The 15588-nt window shown below is 49.5% G+C and overlaps 2 protein-coding genes across 5 annotated transcripts in view; one reads left to right on the plus strand and one right to left on the minus strand.

Moving 5' to 3' along the window:
* The first annotated feature begins 519 nt into the window (after positions 1-519).
* On the plus strand, positions 520-13877 carry KIAA1191 (KIAA1191 ortholog). 3 transcript variants are annotated; one of them, XM_055435439.2, is made up of 9 exons: positions 520-735; positions 1763-1871; positions 2104-2189; positions 5032-5210; positions 7704-7833; positions 9837-9961; positions 11941-12047; positions 12232-12374; positions 12484-13877. In XM_055435439.2, the coding sequence occupies exons 3-9, from the start codon at positions 2162-2164 to the stop codon at positions 12690-12692; spliced, it is 921 nt and encodes a 306-aa protein (XP_055291414.1). In that variant the 5' UTR covers positions 520-735; positions 1763-1871; positions 2104-2161; the 3' UTR covers positions 12693-13877. The 3 variants fall into 3 exon arrangements, with proteins under 3 accessions (XP_055291414.1, XP_055291415.1, XP_055291417.1); XM_055435440.2 differs by having other exon boundaries at positions 7707-7833; XM_055435442.2 differs by lacking the exon at positions 2104-2189.
* SIMC1 (SUMO interacting motifs containing 1) overlaps positions 13514-15588 on the minus strand; it is an 85045-nt gene continuing 82970 nt past the window's right edge. For both annotated transcript variants that reach the window (XM_055435435.2, XM_055435437.2), the window contains exon 11: positions 13514-14788. In XM_055435435.2, coding sequence (XP_055291410.2) covers positions 14544-14788 — 245 coding nt within the window. In that variant the 3' untranslated portion in view covers positions 13514-14543. The remainder of the gene's footprint in view (positions 14789-15588) is intronic.

Here is a 15588-nt window from a genome sequence, read left to right on the forward strand (position 1 = left end):
TCTGTGCGACCCCGCAGACGGCAGCCCACCAGGCTTCCCCCGTCCCTGGGATTCTCCAGGCAAGCACACTGGAGTCGGTTGCCAAAGTCTATGCTGTCCCAAAGAGCTGCACACAACTTAGCGACAGAATGCCACCACCGCCACCTACAGGAGGCGGGCGCTGCTTGCTTCACGTTTTGGTCCTGCTTCCAAGTATGAACCCGGCTGCTAACATGAACCCAGCAGTTCCTGGAAGAGGGTCCCTGCTCACTTCAGCTCTTCTTAGCCAAAATGCCTTCGTATCTCTCCTAACGACAACTTCCCTAAATGAAAAAGGTTTTAGAGTGTCACTTTACCGTGCTACGCATAGAATGCTGGTCAAGGGGCGCTTTTCTTCTGGGAGCTTGCGGATTCGACACACGGAGCCCTGGCCCCGAGACCCTAAGTTCCCGTGATGATCCTGGGGCTTGCCGGATCGTGGACTACAACTCCCAGCATGCTCCGAGCCCCGCCCTCATCCTGCCGGGTCTCGCGTGAAGTGACGCAGGCTCGGGAGAGTTTATCAGGGAGGCTGCCGGCCGCTGGTATCCCTTTCTCCCTCCCCGGTTGGCGTCTGGGATCTTCTGTCTCGCCACAGGCACCCCCGCTCACACCATGGCTTGGATTCGGACTGCGCAACAACCTTTCGAGAGACGGGGGTCTTTGGAGCCTCTTTAGTCCCGGGCCGCAGGCAGCTCCGCGGCGGCGGACGGAAAGGTAACTGGCGGAGCCGGGCCCGGCCCTTCGGGGGCTCGGTCTCCGCTGCCTGGGAGGGGCCTGACCCCCACCCCGCCAGGCCCGGCGCTGGGGCCTCGTGGTGCCCTCGCTCAGGCTGGCTTACTCAGGCTCGGAGCTTGGCTGGACCGCAGCGTGCAGCTTTCGCTCCGCCTTCGGGGGGCTCCTCCCACCGCGGGGTTCCTCAGCGAAGACGCCCCCGCAGCCCCGCCACCGGGCCTCGCCTCTAGCAAGCCGGCCTAGCCCTGGACCACCCACCCCTCCTTGCCTTCAGCTCCCCAGCCTCCTGCTTGCTTCGCCCCGGGGAGCCTTCATCTTGAGCCGGCCCCTGCCCCTAATCTCCTTAATCTTTCTTAGCCTGGCTGGGTGGAAGAGGCGATTGAGTCAGCCCAGGCCTTTCACGTCCTAGTGGCGTTGTCCTGTGTCTGGTAAAGAAGTCAGAGCTCTGCGCGGGAGGGGGAAGGGCCGGGCCCGGGAAGTGAAAGGGGAGGTGTCCTTGTCGGGACGCTCCCTGGACTCCGAGGTTGACGGAACTTTGGCTTCTGCGATGCTCTTTACGAGTTTGCCGTCTGAGCTTCATCCGGATCGAGGGGGCAGTGTAGCAAGTTGAAAGCAAATAACGGCTTGCTCAGAGCTTTGAACTCCTCGGTAAAATGGGGCTGAAATCTGTCTTACAGATGGGCCACTTATCTGTGACCTTGGACAAGTCACTTCTCCTTTTTGGTTTCTTCTAAAGTGGGAGTAAACAGTGGATTGCTGCAAGGGTTAAAACACAAGATAAGCGTTGTCTGAGTATCAGTCAGTACTAGCAACAAGGAATGAATTTATTGACTTGATCCCTAGCCCCTTGCTGTGGGTCAGGTTATTTTGACCCTGAGCCCTAATTTACTGAAAAATGAAATGAGTATAGTATCTCTTTCTAGATTCTTATGGCAAAAACATGAAATACAGGGAGATGTTTGACAGACTCTGCAGGGCTGTGCCAACACTGGTTGTTTGTTGTTCTCAGAACCTCTGGAATGGCTGGCCTCTTCCTGAGCAGTTTTGCTAATTTGCAGCAGCTGGACGGTGTTCCTCATTAATATCTGTCTGTCGGCATAATCGTCACATCGTCTCTGGTAAGGGGACCTTTTCACTGTGCATAGTGCCTGTCGTATCCTGGGTGTTAGGATCAGTGACGGGTACGCTGAGGCCTTTGACTTTGTCCTTTTTTTCCTCCCTTGGCCTGTTTGTCACTCATTGGCTCTTTTACGTGTTAAAACCATAAAACTGTGTGCCTGTTGAAAGAACAGCGCTGGACCTTGTCTTTGGTGTTCGCTGTAAGAAAATACCCTTTGTTATTTTTATTAGGTGGCGGGGACTCAGCTCAAAATCTGTGTAGGAAAAGCACCTGGATCCCAGTCTTTCAATGGCTTCGAGACAACCAGAAGTGCCTGGTAAACTTAGTTCTTTTTGGTATAGTTATGTTTTACCTTTAGGGTTTTAAACTAGACAGAAACCACTTTTTCTGAACCAGATGTTAATAGTTACTCTCTGCCATTTAGACTTACTATTTAAAGGATGCCAATCTATTATCTTATTATTATAATCCTATTAAATGGTTAGTATTATTTTATTATCACATTAAATCTTACCTTATTATCTTATTAACCCACCCAGGGTGTGAACCCAAAATCTAACTTGAAAGAGCACCCTTATTGCTCTTAAGGGTTTCGACAAATTTGTCACTTTCCTATGTATCAAATCAAAATTCAGAATAGTTTTTGTACCAAAATGAATAAACTCACCCCTTTTGTTTGTGAGGAGGAGGTAGGAGATTGGGACGAATGAAAGTCAAAGCAAAGACACCAGCCTGATTTCAAGGCAACTTGAACTTAGTTATGACAATATTCACTGCAACATTTAGTGAGTCCTGGGTTCTTTACAGGGTGGTAATTTCTGGGTTAGTGAAGTCATTGATCCTTCCTTGGACTGTTTTAGTGGGAGGGGTTAGTGATTTTTACAGTCTGAATCACTTAATTTTTAAAAGAAATTTAAACATTTGTTTATTACCATCCTGGCTGCACTGGTCGTCCTTGTGGTGCGCGGCTGCTTTCTCCAGTTGCGGCACCTGCAGGCCTGCCTTGGTAGTTGCAGCACGGGAACGTGTGGGATCTTAGTTCCTGGCTAGGGATCGAACCTGTGTCCCCTGCACTGGACCACCCGGGAAGTCTCTGAATCAATTTTTGATTCTCAGTATAGATGATAGTGCCTGTCTCTCAGGGTTACTGTGAAGATCAAACATAAATGAAAAGTGTGAATCAAAAGTTAATATTGAATAGTTACTTACTGCCCAGAAAAATTTTAGTTTTCTATTCATGGGAATATGTGTGAAAGTTGCTCAGTCGTGTCTGACTCTTTGCGACAGTCCATGGAATTCTCCAGGCCAGAATACTGGAGTGGGTACCCTATCCCTTCTCCAGGGGATCTTCCCAACTCAGGAATCCAACCCAGGTCTCCCGCTTTGCAGGCGGATTCTTTTCCAGCTGAGCCACTAGGGAATATATTTCCTCATAAATACTACCTGATTTTAGTGTTTTTAGGAAGGCTGTTGGGATGTCTTTAAGATGTTTGTGAAATTGCTCCCAAATTAAGTGGAGGGATAGGAGTCTCCTGTCTTGTCTTTTGATATGGATCCATCTTGAGTCTCAGACTGCCACCAACTTGTGCTCCAGTTCGTGTTTCATTGTGGTTGTGATGCCTGTAAACTCCCTGTGGGCATCTGTGCCCCAGGCTGCATGCAGGGCGGGGAGCGTGGAGGGTTGCATGGGGGTGTGAGTGCTGGCTGATTCCACCTCACACTTGCTGGGCTGTTGTTTAAGATCCATGCCTCAGTTTCCCAAGCTGGGAAAGGGGGAGAATATCTGCTTAATGAGGATTAGAAAAGATGAGGGATGTGTGCTTGACAAAGAAGAGTACTTGGTAATTGTTATTTGCTTATGTGTTTGTTTTGATTGAGATAATCCACATACCATACAATTCAGCCATTTTAAAGTGAACGGGTCAGTAGAGATTTTTAGTGTAGTGACAAAGTTGTGCAACTGTCACCACTGTCTTAATTCCAGAATATCTTCCTGTCCCCCAAAAGGAAGCCTTGTCCCTGCAGTAGTTAAGCCTTATCCCCGCTGTGGCTCCTCCCTCCACCCAGCTCCGGGCAACTACTAATCCTCTTTGTATGGATTTGTTGGTAGTTGTTAGAAATCATAGTAAAAAGGGTAACTGCTTGTCCCCCTCTGTTTACATAGAATGTCTTTGCTGGTTGGGACTTCACTGCCACACAGGTTGATGTCTTGAGAGAGTGGTTGTGCAAAAAGGAAACTGTCAACCTGAAGGCAGCAGGATCAGGCATTAGTCCTGGTTTGAAAGGATCCGCAAAGTGAACTTGGCTCCCTGGTCTGGCAGAGCTGAGTGCACCCTTAAAGTAGGAGCCTGTGTCAGGGTGGGGCGTTCCATTGGACAGGAATAGCAGGATCAGCTGGCACTGCTTTGTGAGAACGGTTGTCACTAGTTTCTGGATGGAAATTGCCTCTGCTCTTTTGAGTCATAGAGAACATTTGAAACTGTTTTGGATGCTGCTGGATACCCAGAGTGTCCAGCATGTCATATTGCTCTTGTTTTCTGAGGAGATATAGGAAAGACAGGATTTGCCACCTCTGAGCCTTCATTTACTCATCTATAATATGGGAACAAGACTTCATGTTTTTTGGGGAGGGGGGAGCGGGCCATGAGGCTTGTGGAATATTAGTTCCCTGACCCTGGATTGAACCCGGGGCCTCAGCAGTGAAAACGCTGAGTCCTAACCACTGGACTGCCTGGGGATTCCTAAGACTTCATATCCTCAGTTTCGCCTGAGTTGAGATGTTTGGGATTGCCACGGGGGCGGCTTCTGTGGCCTAAAGAATACAAGCTTTAAAATCATGTGGGTTTGGCTTTTGATTCCTTACTACACTTTGAAGTTATGTGACCTGGCTCAGGTAAATTGAACTGTCTGGTTTTCTAATCCATAAAGATGGATTAGGGCCGCTGTGTTGGTGAAGTGGAGAATCCAAAGCGGCAGGCCGAGAGGAAGGACTTTGTCCTGTTTCTTTACCTTGCCTGGGTTAGCTCTTCCAGAACCAGCTGCTATTGCTTTGTCCCAGAAGAAGTGTTTCAGAGCCTTCCTGCCTACAGATGAATTAATTTAAAGCTACCAGTATGTTCAGCTGCTGAACCCATCCTGACTGGTGTCTCTGTTCTTAGCTCTTGAGCCTAGTGGGCCTCTAGGCAAGATGTCCCTGCCCATCGGGATGTACCGCCGGGCATTCAGCTATGATGATGCCCTTGAGGACCCTACACCCATGACTCCTCCTCCATCGGACATGGGCAGCATCCCCTGGAAGCCAGTGATTCCAGAGCGCAAGTATCAGCACCTCGCCAAGGTATCTGACCCTGCTGAGTGCCCCCGGCAGGCCCAACCCCTTCCTTCTCCTTCCTCTGCTCCTGAAGCTGCCGGTGGCCCCCGGCACACGGGGCGGCCACTCATCTCTGTGCTTGTTAATGTTCTCTGTGGGGTTGCTGGGCCCCTTTTCCTTTACCATTCAAAACTAGAGCGGCTGTGTCTTCTCCCGCCACCCGTCCCTGCCATTTCCACAGTGTTAAATCCAGGCTCCTTAGTCTGGCTTTCCATGATCCTGGTCCTCTGAACACCACGCCCCCCACATGCCATGACCCAACCTTGCCACTTACCTAAGATTTCTTGTACTTAGTAGGGTATTTGATGCCCCTAAGTCTTTCTTGTCAGTGCTCCGATTGCCTGGGACAGTCCCAGTCCCCATCCTGTCGTTCTGTTCCGTCTGCCTGACAGACGGCACCTTTCTTTAAGTCTGAGCTCAGCCTCTTCGGTGCTCTTCCTGTGTCCTCCCCTGCTTTTCAGGTCTCCAGTGCACTTTGGACCCTGTCACCATCCCTGCTGTGTCACTGTCACCCTCTACTAGTGCTCTGGGGCAGGGCCATGTCTGATCTGTACCCATCTGCAGCACCTAGTGAAGGATGTGGCAGACGCACTGGTTTCTCGTGCTGTCCTTTGTCTCGGGTGCCCGGCCCATGCCGCCCCCGGGGAGCGGCCTTCCCGTCAGCCCTCCTCCGTGCCCATCTGCGCTCACAGCCCTTTGTGCAGCTGGGCTCATGGTTCTTACATGCTGGCTGCAGGCGTGTTACTGGACCCCCTGCTTCCTGACTCTCTCTCGCCTCTGACTTCCCAGAAAGGTGGTCCCACTGCCTGAATTAGCCTGGCCTGCCCAGTTCAGGTGATTCCTTTTCACCCGCAGTCGCGCTGCACTGTGGAGTTGTGTGACAGCTCAGGTCCTGAGGGCAAGTAAAGCCCCCGTGGATGCAGCCCTGGGAGTGAGCCCCTAACAGCCTGTGTCCCCGCCATGAGCCTGGCCTCACCCCTGAGCCAGCGTCTCGTGTGACAGATGAAAATACTTCTGTCACGGAGTTGCTGTGGGGATTAAAGAAGAGACAGCAGGAGGCCCGTCCTGTCTTTGGTGTGGAGCCGATGCTGTGACTGTGGCTTCCAGCCCACCTCTCAGTAGAGCCGTGTCTGAGCCCTCCTTTCTAATGGGGGTGCCCCGCTCACCCACGCCCGCCCCGTCAGGCTCTCAGGATGCGCGCCTCTTGCTGTCGCCATGAAGGAGTCCCTGCATCTCCAGGGCACATTCCCCACGTTAGTCATCTACCAAAATCTGACCCAGTCAGTTGTTGAGGTGGAAAAGGGCCCTGGCAGCCTGCCTGCGATGCCAAAGCAGCAGACTCACGGGACTGGAGCAGAAAATAAGGGCGGCTCCTGATGGAGCTTAGGGCTTGGAAGGCGGCCCACCACCCTCTTCATCTGTGAAGGCTCCTGCTTGCTTCACGAGGCAAAGAATGTGCGTCCAGTTTTCGGCTGTGCCCCAGCTGGGACAGCTGATGTTTGGAACAGCCACTCTCCATGGGGAGCCCAGCCTGACTCTGCATGCATGCTTCCACTGGTCCTAACTCTCTACGCCCTAGGCATCTGCATCCCCACCCTCAGCTGTCCTCCATGTGAGGAAGCAGAGGTTTAGGTTTTACTCGAGTTAGTTGGATCGTAGCTGAGAAGTTTAAATCCTGTTTTGTAACAGGGATGCAACATTTCAATACTTCTTCCTCCCCTCCTTTTTGACCATCTTTCTTCTCAATTCCTTTGGAGAAGCAGAGAACAAAGAGGAAACCCACTTCTGCTTCCAGTCAGCCCTGAGCACCGTGTCAAGTGTTGAGATGAAGGAAGGGAGCACGCTCCAGCTCTCTCATGTTAAAGATGAGGAGCTATGGAGACTTCCTGGTTTGTTTTAAAAGACCATTATTGGACCTTTAGAGCCATGGTCCAGAAAGTGTGGTCTCGGGACCTGCAGCATCAGCATCACTTGGGGGTTTGTTGGAAATAACGGTCTTGAGCCATGACCCAGACCTCCTGAATCCCCTCTGGGTGGGGTCCAGCAGTCTGTTTAACAAGCCCTCCAGTGGATGCTGGCGCTCGGCAGAGTTCCAGAACTGCTTAGTAGATGCAATGATTAATGAAGCCAAAGCAGGCATGGTGCTTGGAACACAGTCAACGCTTAGTAATAGGCGTCTCCTCTGCACCCTCAGGGCCATGGTGGTGAAGTGAATTGGACACAGTCTGGGACGACAGTAAAGCCTAGAGCTTCAGATTCTGGCTCTCCCACTTCTATAAATACATAAATTCAGGCTCTTTGTATCATGCCATATGTGTTGTCACTGCGCATCATATATCTCTAACCAGATGGGAATGACAGCCCCCTTCACATATTTCCTCATATATCTGATTGCTCCCAAAGGAGGGGCTGAGGCTGTGACTCCCGTGTCCGGCTCACGCGCCCCCTCCCCCTCTTGAGCAGGTGGAGGAGGGAGAGCCCAGCATCTCCCCGCGCGCCCCGGCCCTGCCGCCGGCCACTGACAATGCAGAGAAGGCCCCTGTGGTGAAGGCCAAAGCGACCCATGTCATCATGAGCTCTTTGATCACAAGTAAGCCTCTGCGCTCTCGGAATAAGAGTCAAGTGGGGCAGGGGAGAGTTGAGTTCCTACAGCCAGCTGCCAGGGGCTCTGCACAGCCACCTGCCTCAGCCTGTCCCGTGAGCCCTGCCAAGGCCAGCCAGGCTGCTGAGGCGGCACCAGGGCTGAAGCCCCATTTAGGCGGGAGGTGGACCCAGCGCTCAGCACTGCGGTTCATTCGGGGGCACTCCTGCTGCTCCTGCTACAGCCTTGTTCTCCCCTGCCCATCAGCGTGGCCTGGGGCAAGTTGTCTTAACTGTGGCGGCTGTTCTCTCCCTGAGGTGGGGGATCTGGCCTGCAGCAGGTGGCAGGATTGGATAGCACCGTGCTCAGTGGCCAGGGGCTGCTGCTGCTGCTGCCGCCTCAGGCTCTGCTAGAGGAGGAGACCCCCTGACTGAGGCATCGCCCGCCTGCCCCGCACTTACTTTTTTTGAATTAAATGGCTCAGCCGTTGATCCTTTTCCTGGACCTTGAGGCACCAGTCTTTAGTCTTAAAAATATGTGATTTATAGTCCTGATAAGACTAGAAACAAGATAGCCTGAATTAAAAAAAATCCTAACAAGTTATCTAAACTTGGTGGTTCTGGAAGGTCCTTCTAGTTGCTGTGGGAAGTTAACAGTTACTAGATGCAGAGTTCTGCTTGTTCGCAGCAGCCTCTGCCAGGGGCAGGGCACTCTGGAAGTCAGAAGCCCTTGTTTATGTGCTCAGGGAGGGTGTCAGTTAGTCTTGGGCAATTCTTGAAGAATTTACCCAGGAACCAAAAGTTCAGACTCTTACCTGGACTTTCTTATTCACACAGAAATGCACCGTTTGACTTGGCAGCTCTGCCTTGTATTCTGCAGCCTTGAGACTGTCCTGGCAGCGCTGAGCGCAGCCCTTGTTCTTTCCGTGCAGTGGGGTTGCTTTATTAACATGCAGGTTGCCAACAGCAGAGACAGCACAGAGCCCCAGTGCACATCATTATCACTCAGATGCTTATGTGGCTTAGTTATGTCCACCTGTAGGCATATTTTTATGCAATTGCAGGTATAATAAACCAGTTTATTTTTTCAGTTAATACTGCCTTGAACTTTTGATGTTGCTATAATCTTAAATTTTTTTTTTTAAAGCTGCACTTAAATTAGTGTATAGTATTCATTAAGAAGTCCCTTCCTGCTTTTAAAATTTTCAGGTGTCTACCTGGCAAGACTGGAAAACATCTTCATACTTTAGTGTGTGTGTATGTTTTCCCTTGCTTCTATTTCTGATGGAAATAAACTAGCCCCTTCGAAGGGGAGGAACTAAGTCATGAAGGGCCTGTGGCGTCTGGACACAGCTGCCACACTCTCACCCGTGAGGGTGCATTATACAGAGTGTGCAGATGAAGCAAGAATCCCACTGTCGTGCAGGGTGTCACTGACACTGGCCCTCAGACGCTGTGCCGGCACTGTGGCGGGCGCTCGCGCACACGGGCGTGGGAAACACCGCGTCAGTAGACCTTGGTTTGTTCAAGTCACTTTCTCTCTGGTTTGGATCTAACTGCGACCCTGGTGCCATCTGGCCTAAATGTGGCCTGCTTTCTCTTTGGGCAAAGGTCTTAGAGAGGGTGGTGAGTCTCTCTGAGAAAGCTTTGTATTGGAGAGCTTGCACTGTTTCTGAACGTCAGCTGCCTTCTCCGTGTTGCATTTCTAAATATTAATACACAGGAAATGTCCTGGGGTACAAATGAGAGGACGGTAAGGAGTGTTTCCCTGCAGGTTGTCTGGCTCTCTTTAGGAGTAACCTGCTCTTCAGCTTGTGTCAGGGAGGCTTCCTTCTGCTCAGAGGGGCTTTGTGGGAGATTCAGAATTGCTACTACGATGCCTGTCTGGGGGATCCCATTTCAGACGGCCAGTGTGAGCGCTTGCTCCTGGGGAGAACCGTGGCTGGCTGTTGATCTCCCCCAGGTTGCGATGGGAGGTGGGGTGGCCATGACTATCATCTCCTCTGTCCCCAGAACAGACCCAGGAGAGCATTCAGCGTTTTGAGCAACAGGCAGGGCTGCGAGATGCTGGCTACACCCCCCACAAGGGCCTCACCACTGAGGAGACCAAGTACCTTCGAGTGGCAGAAGCACTCCACGTAAGCTTGTTTTTAGGAACTGAAAACACACCGAACCCCCATCATTTATAGCTTGAGCGTGGCTGTGGTTCAGAAGTTACCAGCTCAGCTAGTTGGGGGTTTAGGAGAGTGGTGGCAAGAGATGCGAATGAGGAATTCAGAGCAGGTTTAGTCCCCCCCGAAAGTGGTTGCACTTTAGCTGAAAGGTCCCAGGCTCTCAACCTCATCGTTTCTGCTTATCTGTAAAGCTTGGGTTGGAGGGTCAGACGAGATTCTGGGCTGATCCGTGTGAGCATGTGATGAACAACAGAGCCAGCGTGGGTCATTGTGTGCTAGCGAGCGACCGAGGGTGAGAAAGGAGAGTTGGGCAACCTCAACAGAGGTAACGCTGGCTGGGAAGGAGTGTCAGGTTCTAATTTAATTATTAAAAAATTAAAATAGTGTAGAATTGGGGTGTTTTTGCTTTTTCATTTTTAAAATTGGAACGAATAAAGAATTTTCAGTAAGGCTTTTGTTTAGTTACTAAGTCACGTCCAACTCTTTGCAACCCCATGGACTGTAGCCCACGAGGCTCCTCTGTCCATGGGATTTCCCAGGCAAGAATACTGGAGTGGGTTGTCATTTTCTTCTCCAGAGTATTTTCCTGAGCCAGGGATTGAACCCACATCTCCTGCATTGGTGGGCAGATTCTTTATCACTGAGCCACCTGGGAAGCCCCTTCAGTAAGGTTAATAAGGACCAAATAATTGTATAAATAAAATAGTTTTAAATGATTTTCTTTCAGGGACTATCACTTTATAATTAATGCTGCTTTTAAGATTTATCAAGCACTCATATTCACTTCATCTTATTAATCCTCTGACATAGACACTATTATCCGTGTTTTGTAAATGAAGAAACAGGGGTCTAGGGTTATGTATTTAAACATCCATAGTATCTGAACTCAAATCTCTGGATACCCTATTCCCTATGGATTCTTTCTCATATTCCAAAATCTTCTGAGAATCTGGCTCCTGAAGGGGCTTATTCGGAGGCATGATATACAATACATAGAAGGAGGAATAATGTAGAGTTAGTGGCCTGTGGCAGAGACAAGACACTGTAGACAATGGTTGCATTTTGTAATGAGGGTCCCGGATGATTTTTGCACACTACACTTAAAACTATGCTGTGGGGGAGTCAGGGTTGGCTTGGTGTCCAGCTGAAGCTCTCAGACAAGACAGATGCTTCTGAAGCGGAGCACTGTCAGCCTTTGACACTGAGAACTTTCCAGGGTGTCATTCTGAATTCAGTTGCACAGTTCACTCCATGTAGTCATGGAACTGAATCTGGCACATCTTTTGCATCTTGGCCATAGGAGTAGAACATGAGGATGGCTGAGATGCCAGCTCACATAGCTTCCTGTGCTGAGAGGGTGGAGAGGATTCACACATGGGCACTTATGCAAAGCCTGGGCTGAGAGTGTTGGCATACTAGCCACGGGGCATGGAGACGTGTGGAAGCCTTGCCCTAGGGGCAGTGATTCAAGCAGGCTTGTCTCCCCCAGGAAACTGCTGGTCTGTTGTTAGGCGTCTGTTTACTGCACCCAGAGCACCAGGGTGACTGCGTACGGGAGGGAGAGGTTGCACAGAGGAACGCTGAGCTGGAGAGAGTGGCGTGCTGAGGTGGTGTAGGAGAGGCAGGGAGGCGGGCTGAGGAGGGCCCGCTGCAGGGCTTCTGGCTCCTCCACTTACTGGCTGTAAATGTGCGGAAGTCAGAAGCTCTGGTGTGAAGTTAGTACAGAGATGTTTGAGATGTATTTGATGAAAACATGTTTTTAAAATACGGACTTTTACCTCGCATTGCAGAGCCTGAAGAATATCTGTCCTGTAACCTAGATGATTGCACCTGTTAACGTTTCCTATCCCTGAAGTTATTGTGAACCATGTTGTTACTCCCTAACTTAGCTGTTTTGTATTTGCTCTGACTTTTACCAAGTCTCTCTTAACCCATGTGAGCAGAAACTAAAGCTCCAGAGTGGAGAGACAGCAAGAGAGGAGCGGCAGCCGGCGTCCACGCAGTCCACCCCGAGCAGCAGCCCCCAGGCCTCGCCTAAGCAGAAGAGCAGGTGACCCCCCCGCCGGGCCCCAGCAGCCGGGGGCTCAGATGGGCTGGTGTCCCCTCCATGCCGGGAGCTCAGCCCAAGGCTTCCCAGTCAGGGGCGGGAGCTGGCGGTCCCTGGCCCCAGCAGGGAACACTTCTAGAGCTGGAGCAAAAGGATGTGACCTGGCGTTTCATCCTTTCTCTTGCAGAGGTTGGTTCACTTCTGGTTCTGCCACAGCCTTACCTGGCCCCAGTCTTAGCACCATGGATTCTGGAAGCGGGGATAAAGACAGAAGCTCGGCCGATAAATGGAGCCTCTTTGGACCAAGATCCCTCCAGAAGTCTGAGTCAGGTAAGGCACCCTTTTCACTAAAGAAAGCGGCGTGGCAGGCATTTGACCATGTTTGCTGCTAACTGCTGACAGATCTTGAAATCGTCTGCGCTGTGGTTTACTTCTGCAGGAGGCTTTGCCATCCAAGCCTACAGAGGAGCCCAGAAGCCTTCTCCAATGGAAGTGATGCGCGCACAAGCCGCCCGAAGGGCGGAGGAGCCAGCAACGTGCAAGCCACCCAAGATGGATATCCCAGTGATGGAAGGGACGAAACAGCTGCCACGGGCCCACAGTCTCAAACCCCGGGACTTGAATGTTCTCACACCCACTGGCTTCTAGAGCTTTCTGTCCTGGGGACTCTGCATCGAGGGTATTGAGCCCAGCTCCCTTTACCTTGGCTGTGACATAGGAAAAGTTTTCTTTTTGTGAAAATCAAACTGAGGCTAGATGGAGACATAATTGGTTTTTGCGAAACATTAGTGCAAAGCTTGTCCTTGTGTGGAAAAGCCATTTTGTATTGCTTTAACGTTAGACTAAACTTGAGCAGTGGTGTATGGGAACCTCCCCAGAACTTGGACCACTGCTTACTAGGTGACTGTCTGCATTGTTCCAAAACCAAGGCTTCAGGATTCCTTCACCACTGTCCAGGTGGCATGGACAGACCACCGCGTAGGGATGTCCGCGGACTAGTGCAGGCGACTTTGGCCCTCACGGCTCTGCTGGTGCTGGGTGCTCTGGTCTGGCCAGTCAGGGAACCCAAGACCTGCTTGAGATCTGGGTACAGCTAGGAGCCAGCCCCGGCAGGGACCCCTTTCTGTGCTGGCACCGGAGTCTCCTCGCGTCCTGGGGGACCTTGTGGGCCCGTGTCCCGCAGCCAGCCCTTGCTGTGGTTTCTCTGGGGCCTGTGCTGTGGGAGGGGTGCTTCTCTTCTGTGTGTCACCACAGAACAAACACTAGTCTTAACACATCCTTTGTTGCACTTTAAAGTGACATTAATTTAACTTCCATTTGGTTGAAAACTTCCTAAGGAGAAAGTTCAGTCTACTGGCTTGCTATAGATAAATGAATGTTAAACTTTTTAAAAAAGAGGTGGCAACTGCAGTTCGAATATAGTCTTGAGGTTCATAGGAGACTAGTGTCACTCTATTTTGATTTTCTTGTTCAGGCTAGGGCTTGAAAATTTCCTGGGAGGTGGAAGAATTAAAAAGTTTCTGTATGCAATCATTTTCCCCTCAAATGAGCCTGATACCTTTGTAAACATGTGCCTCACTGAGGAAGGGAGCTGGGAAAGCCACGTTTTCATTCTCTTCACCGTGTACATGTACAGCCACTGTCCTGAACACTGTCTCCCACTCCTGCTGTCTTTTGCTTTGGACGGTATCGTGTCTACACACAGAGCCAAGCTGACCTTCCCCCAGAGACACCCTGGAGTCTCAAATGATCAGAATTAATTTATTTGTGTCTTCTGTTATGCTTGTATCTCTTGTTTTGACAATAAAAATCCTTACTACTTTCTCAAATGTAGATGGAAGTTGTTTTTCATTACGTTATTCCATTCTGCCTACTCGTCATGAAACCTAAGCATGATAAACTTGATATTTTGAAACACCATTGCCTCTTTATTGTATCCTTTTAACATGAGATTTTTTGCAGCACACTCAATACTTTTGTTTCTATCCCCCTTCATTACATTAGGTGTTAACAGACTGTCCACAAATTCATAGGCAGTATCACAGGTCCAATATTGGATGTTTGTTTTCCATTAGGGAGACAAACATCTTTCTCTTTTGAAACAGGTTCTTAGTACCTGAATGACGTAACATTGAACGTCTAGAATTTGTTCAGCACATGGATTCTTTTTTTACATCTTGAATGGAAACATTAAACATATAGTGCATACAGTATTACCTGTTTCAAAAAAAGTATACATAAATAATTTATTAAAAAATATATACACCATATGTATTTAAGTCATATCTGAGAAGAGGCTAGAACAGGGTTGTTAAAAAAAAAAAGATATTTACTAAAGAGTTAGAAAGTTATCATAGCCTACAGATAAATAAGGTAGGTTTGGTCCTGTTAGATTTTAAACTACTTTCTATACTTCTGGGACTTCCAAGCAGTTGGAGGTGGAGGTCAGGAGGTATTCTCGGTGTTCAGTGCCTCGGATGACCTTGGGCTGCCCCGGGCCTACGGAGAGGCCTCCGAGTCAGGGTTCAGGTCTGCGGCAAAGAAGAGCAGGAGCTTGAGGAGGTGCACCTTGTCCTGAAGCTGCGGGACGAGCGGCTCCCCCAGCATGTGGACCAGGCGGCTGCGGAAGGCCTCGATCTGCTTCTCCACGTCCACCACGGAGATATCGTCTCCCTGCTGGGGCTTGGGCTTGATTCTTTTGATGATTAAGTCTTTCCGATCAATCACTGAGCTCCGCAAGTGCTCTGCCAGAAGGAAAAAGTCAGCAGCACTGTTCTGAACGACTTTCTATTCCTCTATGACTGGGGAAGATGGAATTTTGGTAGGTAGGGTCTAGGCAAAGATTTGTTGATGACTGAATAGGCTACAAGTCAAAGGCCCATTTCTGAAAGGTCCTTTGTTCTGGTTCTCTCTGGACCTCAGGTTTCAGTATTAAAGCCTTGGTTTTAGTTCTTTTTCCTTTGTTGATTTAGACAACGAACCTATATTAAATAATGAAACTATTTCAAATGGATATAATTGGAAAACTTCTTTGAAAAGAATTGCAAAGAAATATTAAATTTTATGTGGTAAGCTTGTCATGATTTTGGTTTATTGTAATTCTATTTAAAAGAGTCCATTTTGTATGTATTGCAGGATAGACCAAATGAATAAATATATTCGTGTTGTTGAGAATAAAGCAAGGGTTCTCACTATGGGAGAAATGATTGAGTTGAGGAAGGAAGAACTCTGTGGAAGTGGAAACAGGTATCAGTATGAACTTGTATTTTTAAAAAATTACATAATTTACTAGCTCTTGTCAGAAAGGGCCTAGAAGCAATAATAACTGATGGCCATCCCAGTAGCAATCAGCATACTTAGCACCTAGATCCTGGTTTCTAAATACTATTTCCCACTCAACGCTAAAAGATACTAGAACTCTTGGCAAAAAGGCTGATTTTAGGATCATGGCAAGGAAGTCACAAGGTGAACCTGTAACTTTTTTTATAAGAAAGTAAGGCCACCTCATGCAACGAGTTGACTCACTGGAAAAGACACTGATGCT

Source organism: Moschus berezovskii, chromosome 9 (genome assembly GCF_049115385.1).
Source record: "Moschus berezovskii isolate FMDL1 chromosome 9, NW_MosBer_1.0, whole genome shotgun sequence".
In the NCBI taxonomy this organism is placed as follows: Eukaryota; Metazoa; Chordata; class Mammalia; order Artiodactyla; family Moschidae; genus Moschus; species Moschus berezovskii.

Excerpts from the sequence above, each read along its gene's own strand:
- KIAA1191 (XM_055435439.2), top strand. The coding sequence starts at position 2,162 with ATGGCTTCGAGACAACCAGAAGTGCCTG. Across the intron at positions 2,190-5,031 it reads GAGACAACCAGAAGTGCCTG|CTCTTGAGCCTAGTGGGCCT; the intron begins GTAAACTTAGTT and ends CTCTGTTCTTAG. Across the intron at positions 7,834-9,836 it reads CATGAGCTCTTTGATCACAA|AACAGACCCAGGAGAGCATT; the intron begins GTAAGCCTCTGC and ends CTCTGTCCCCAG.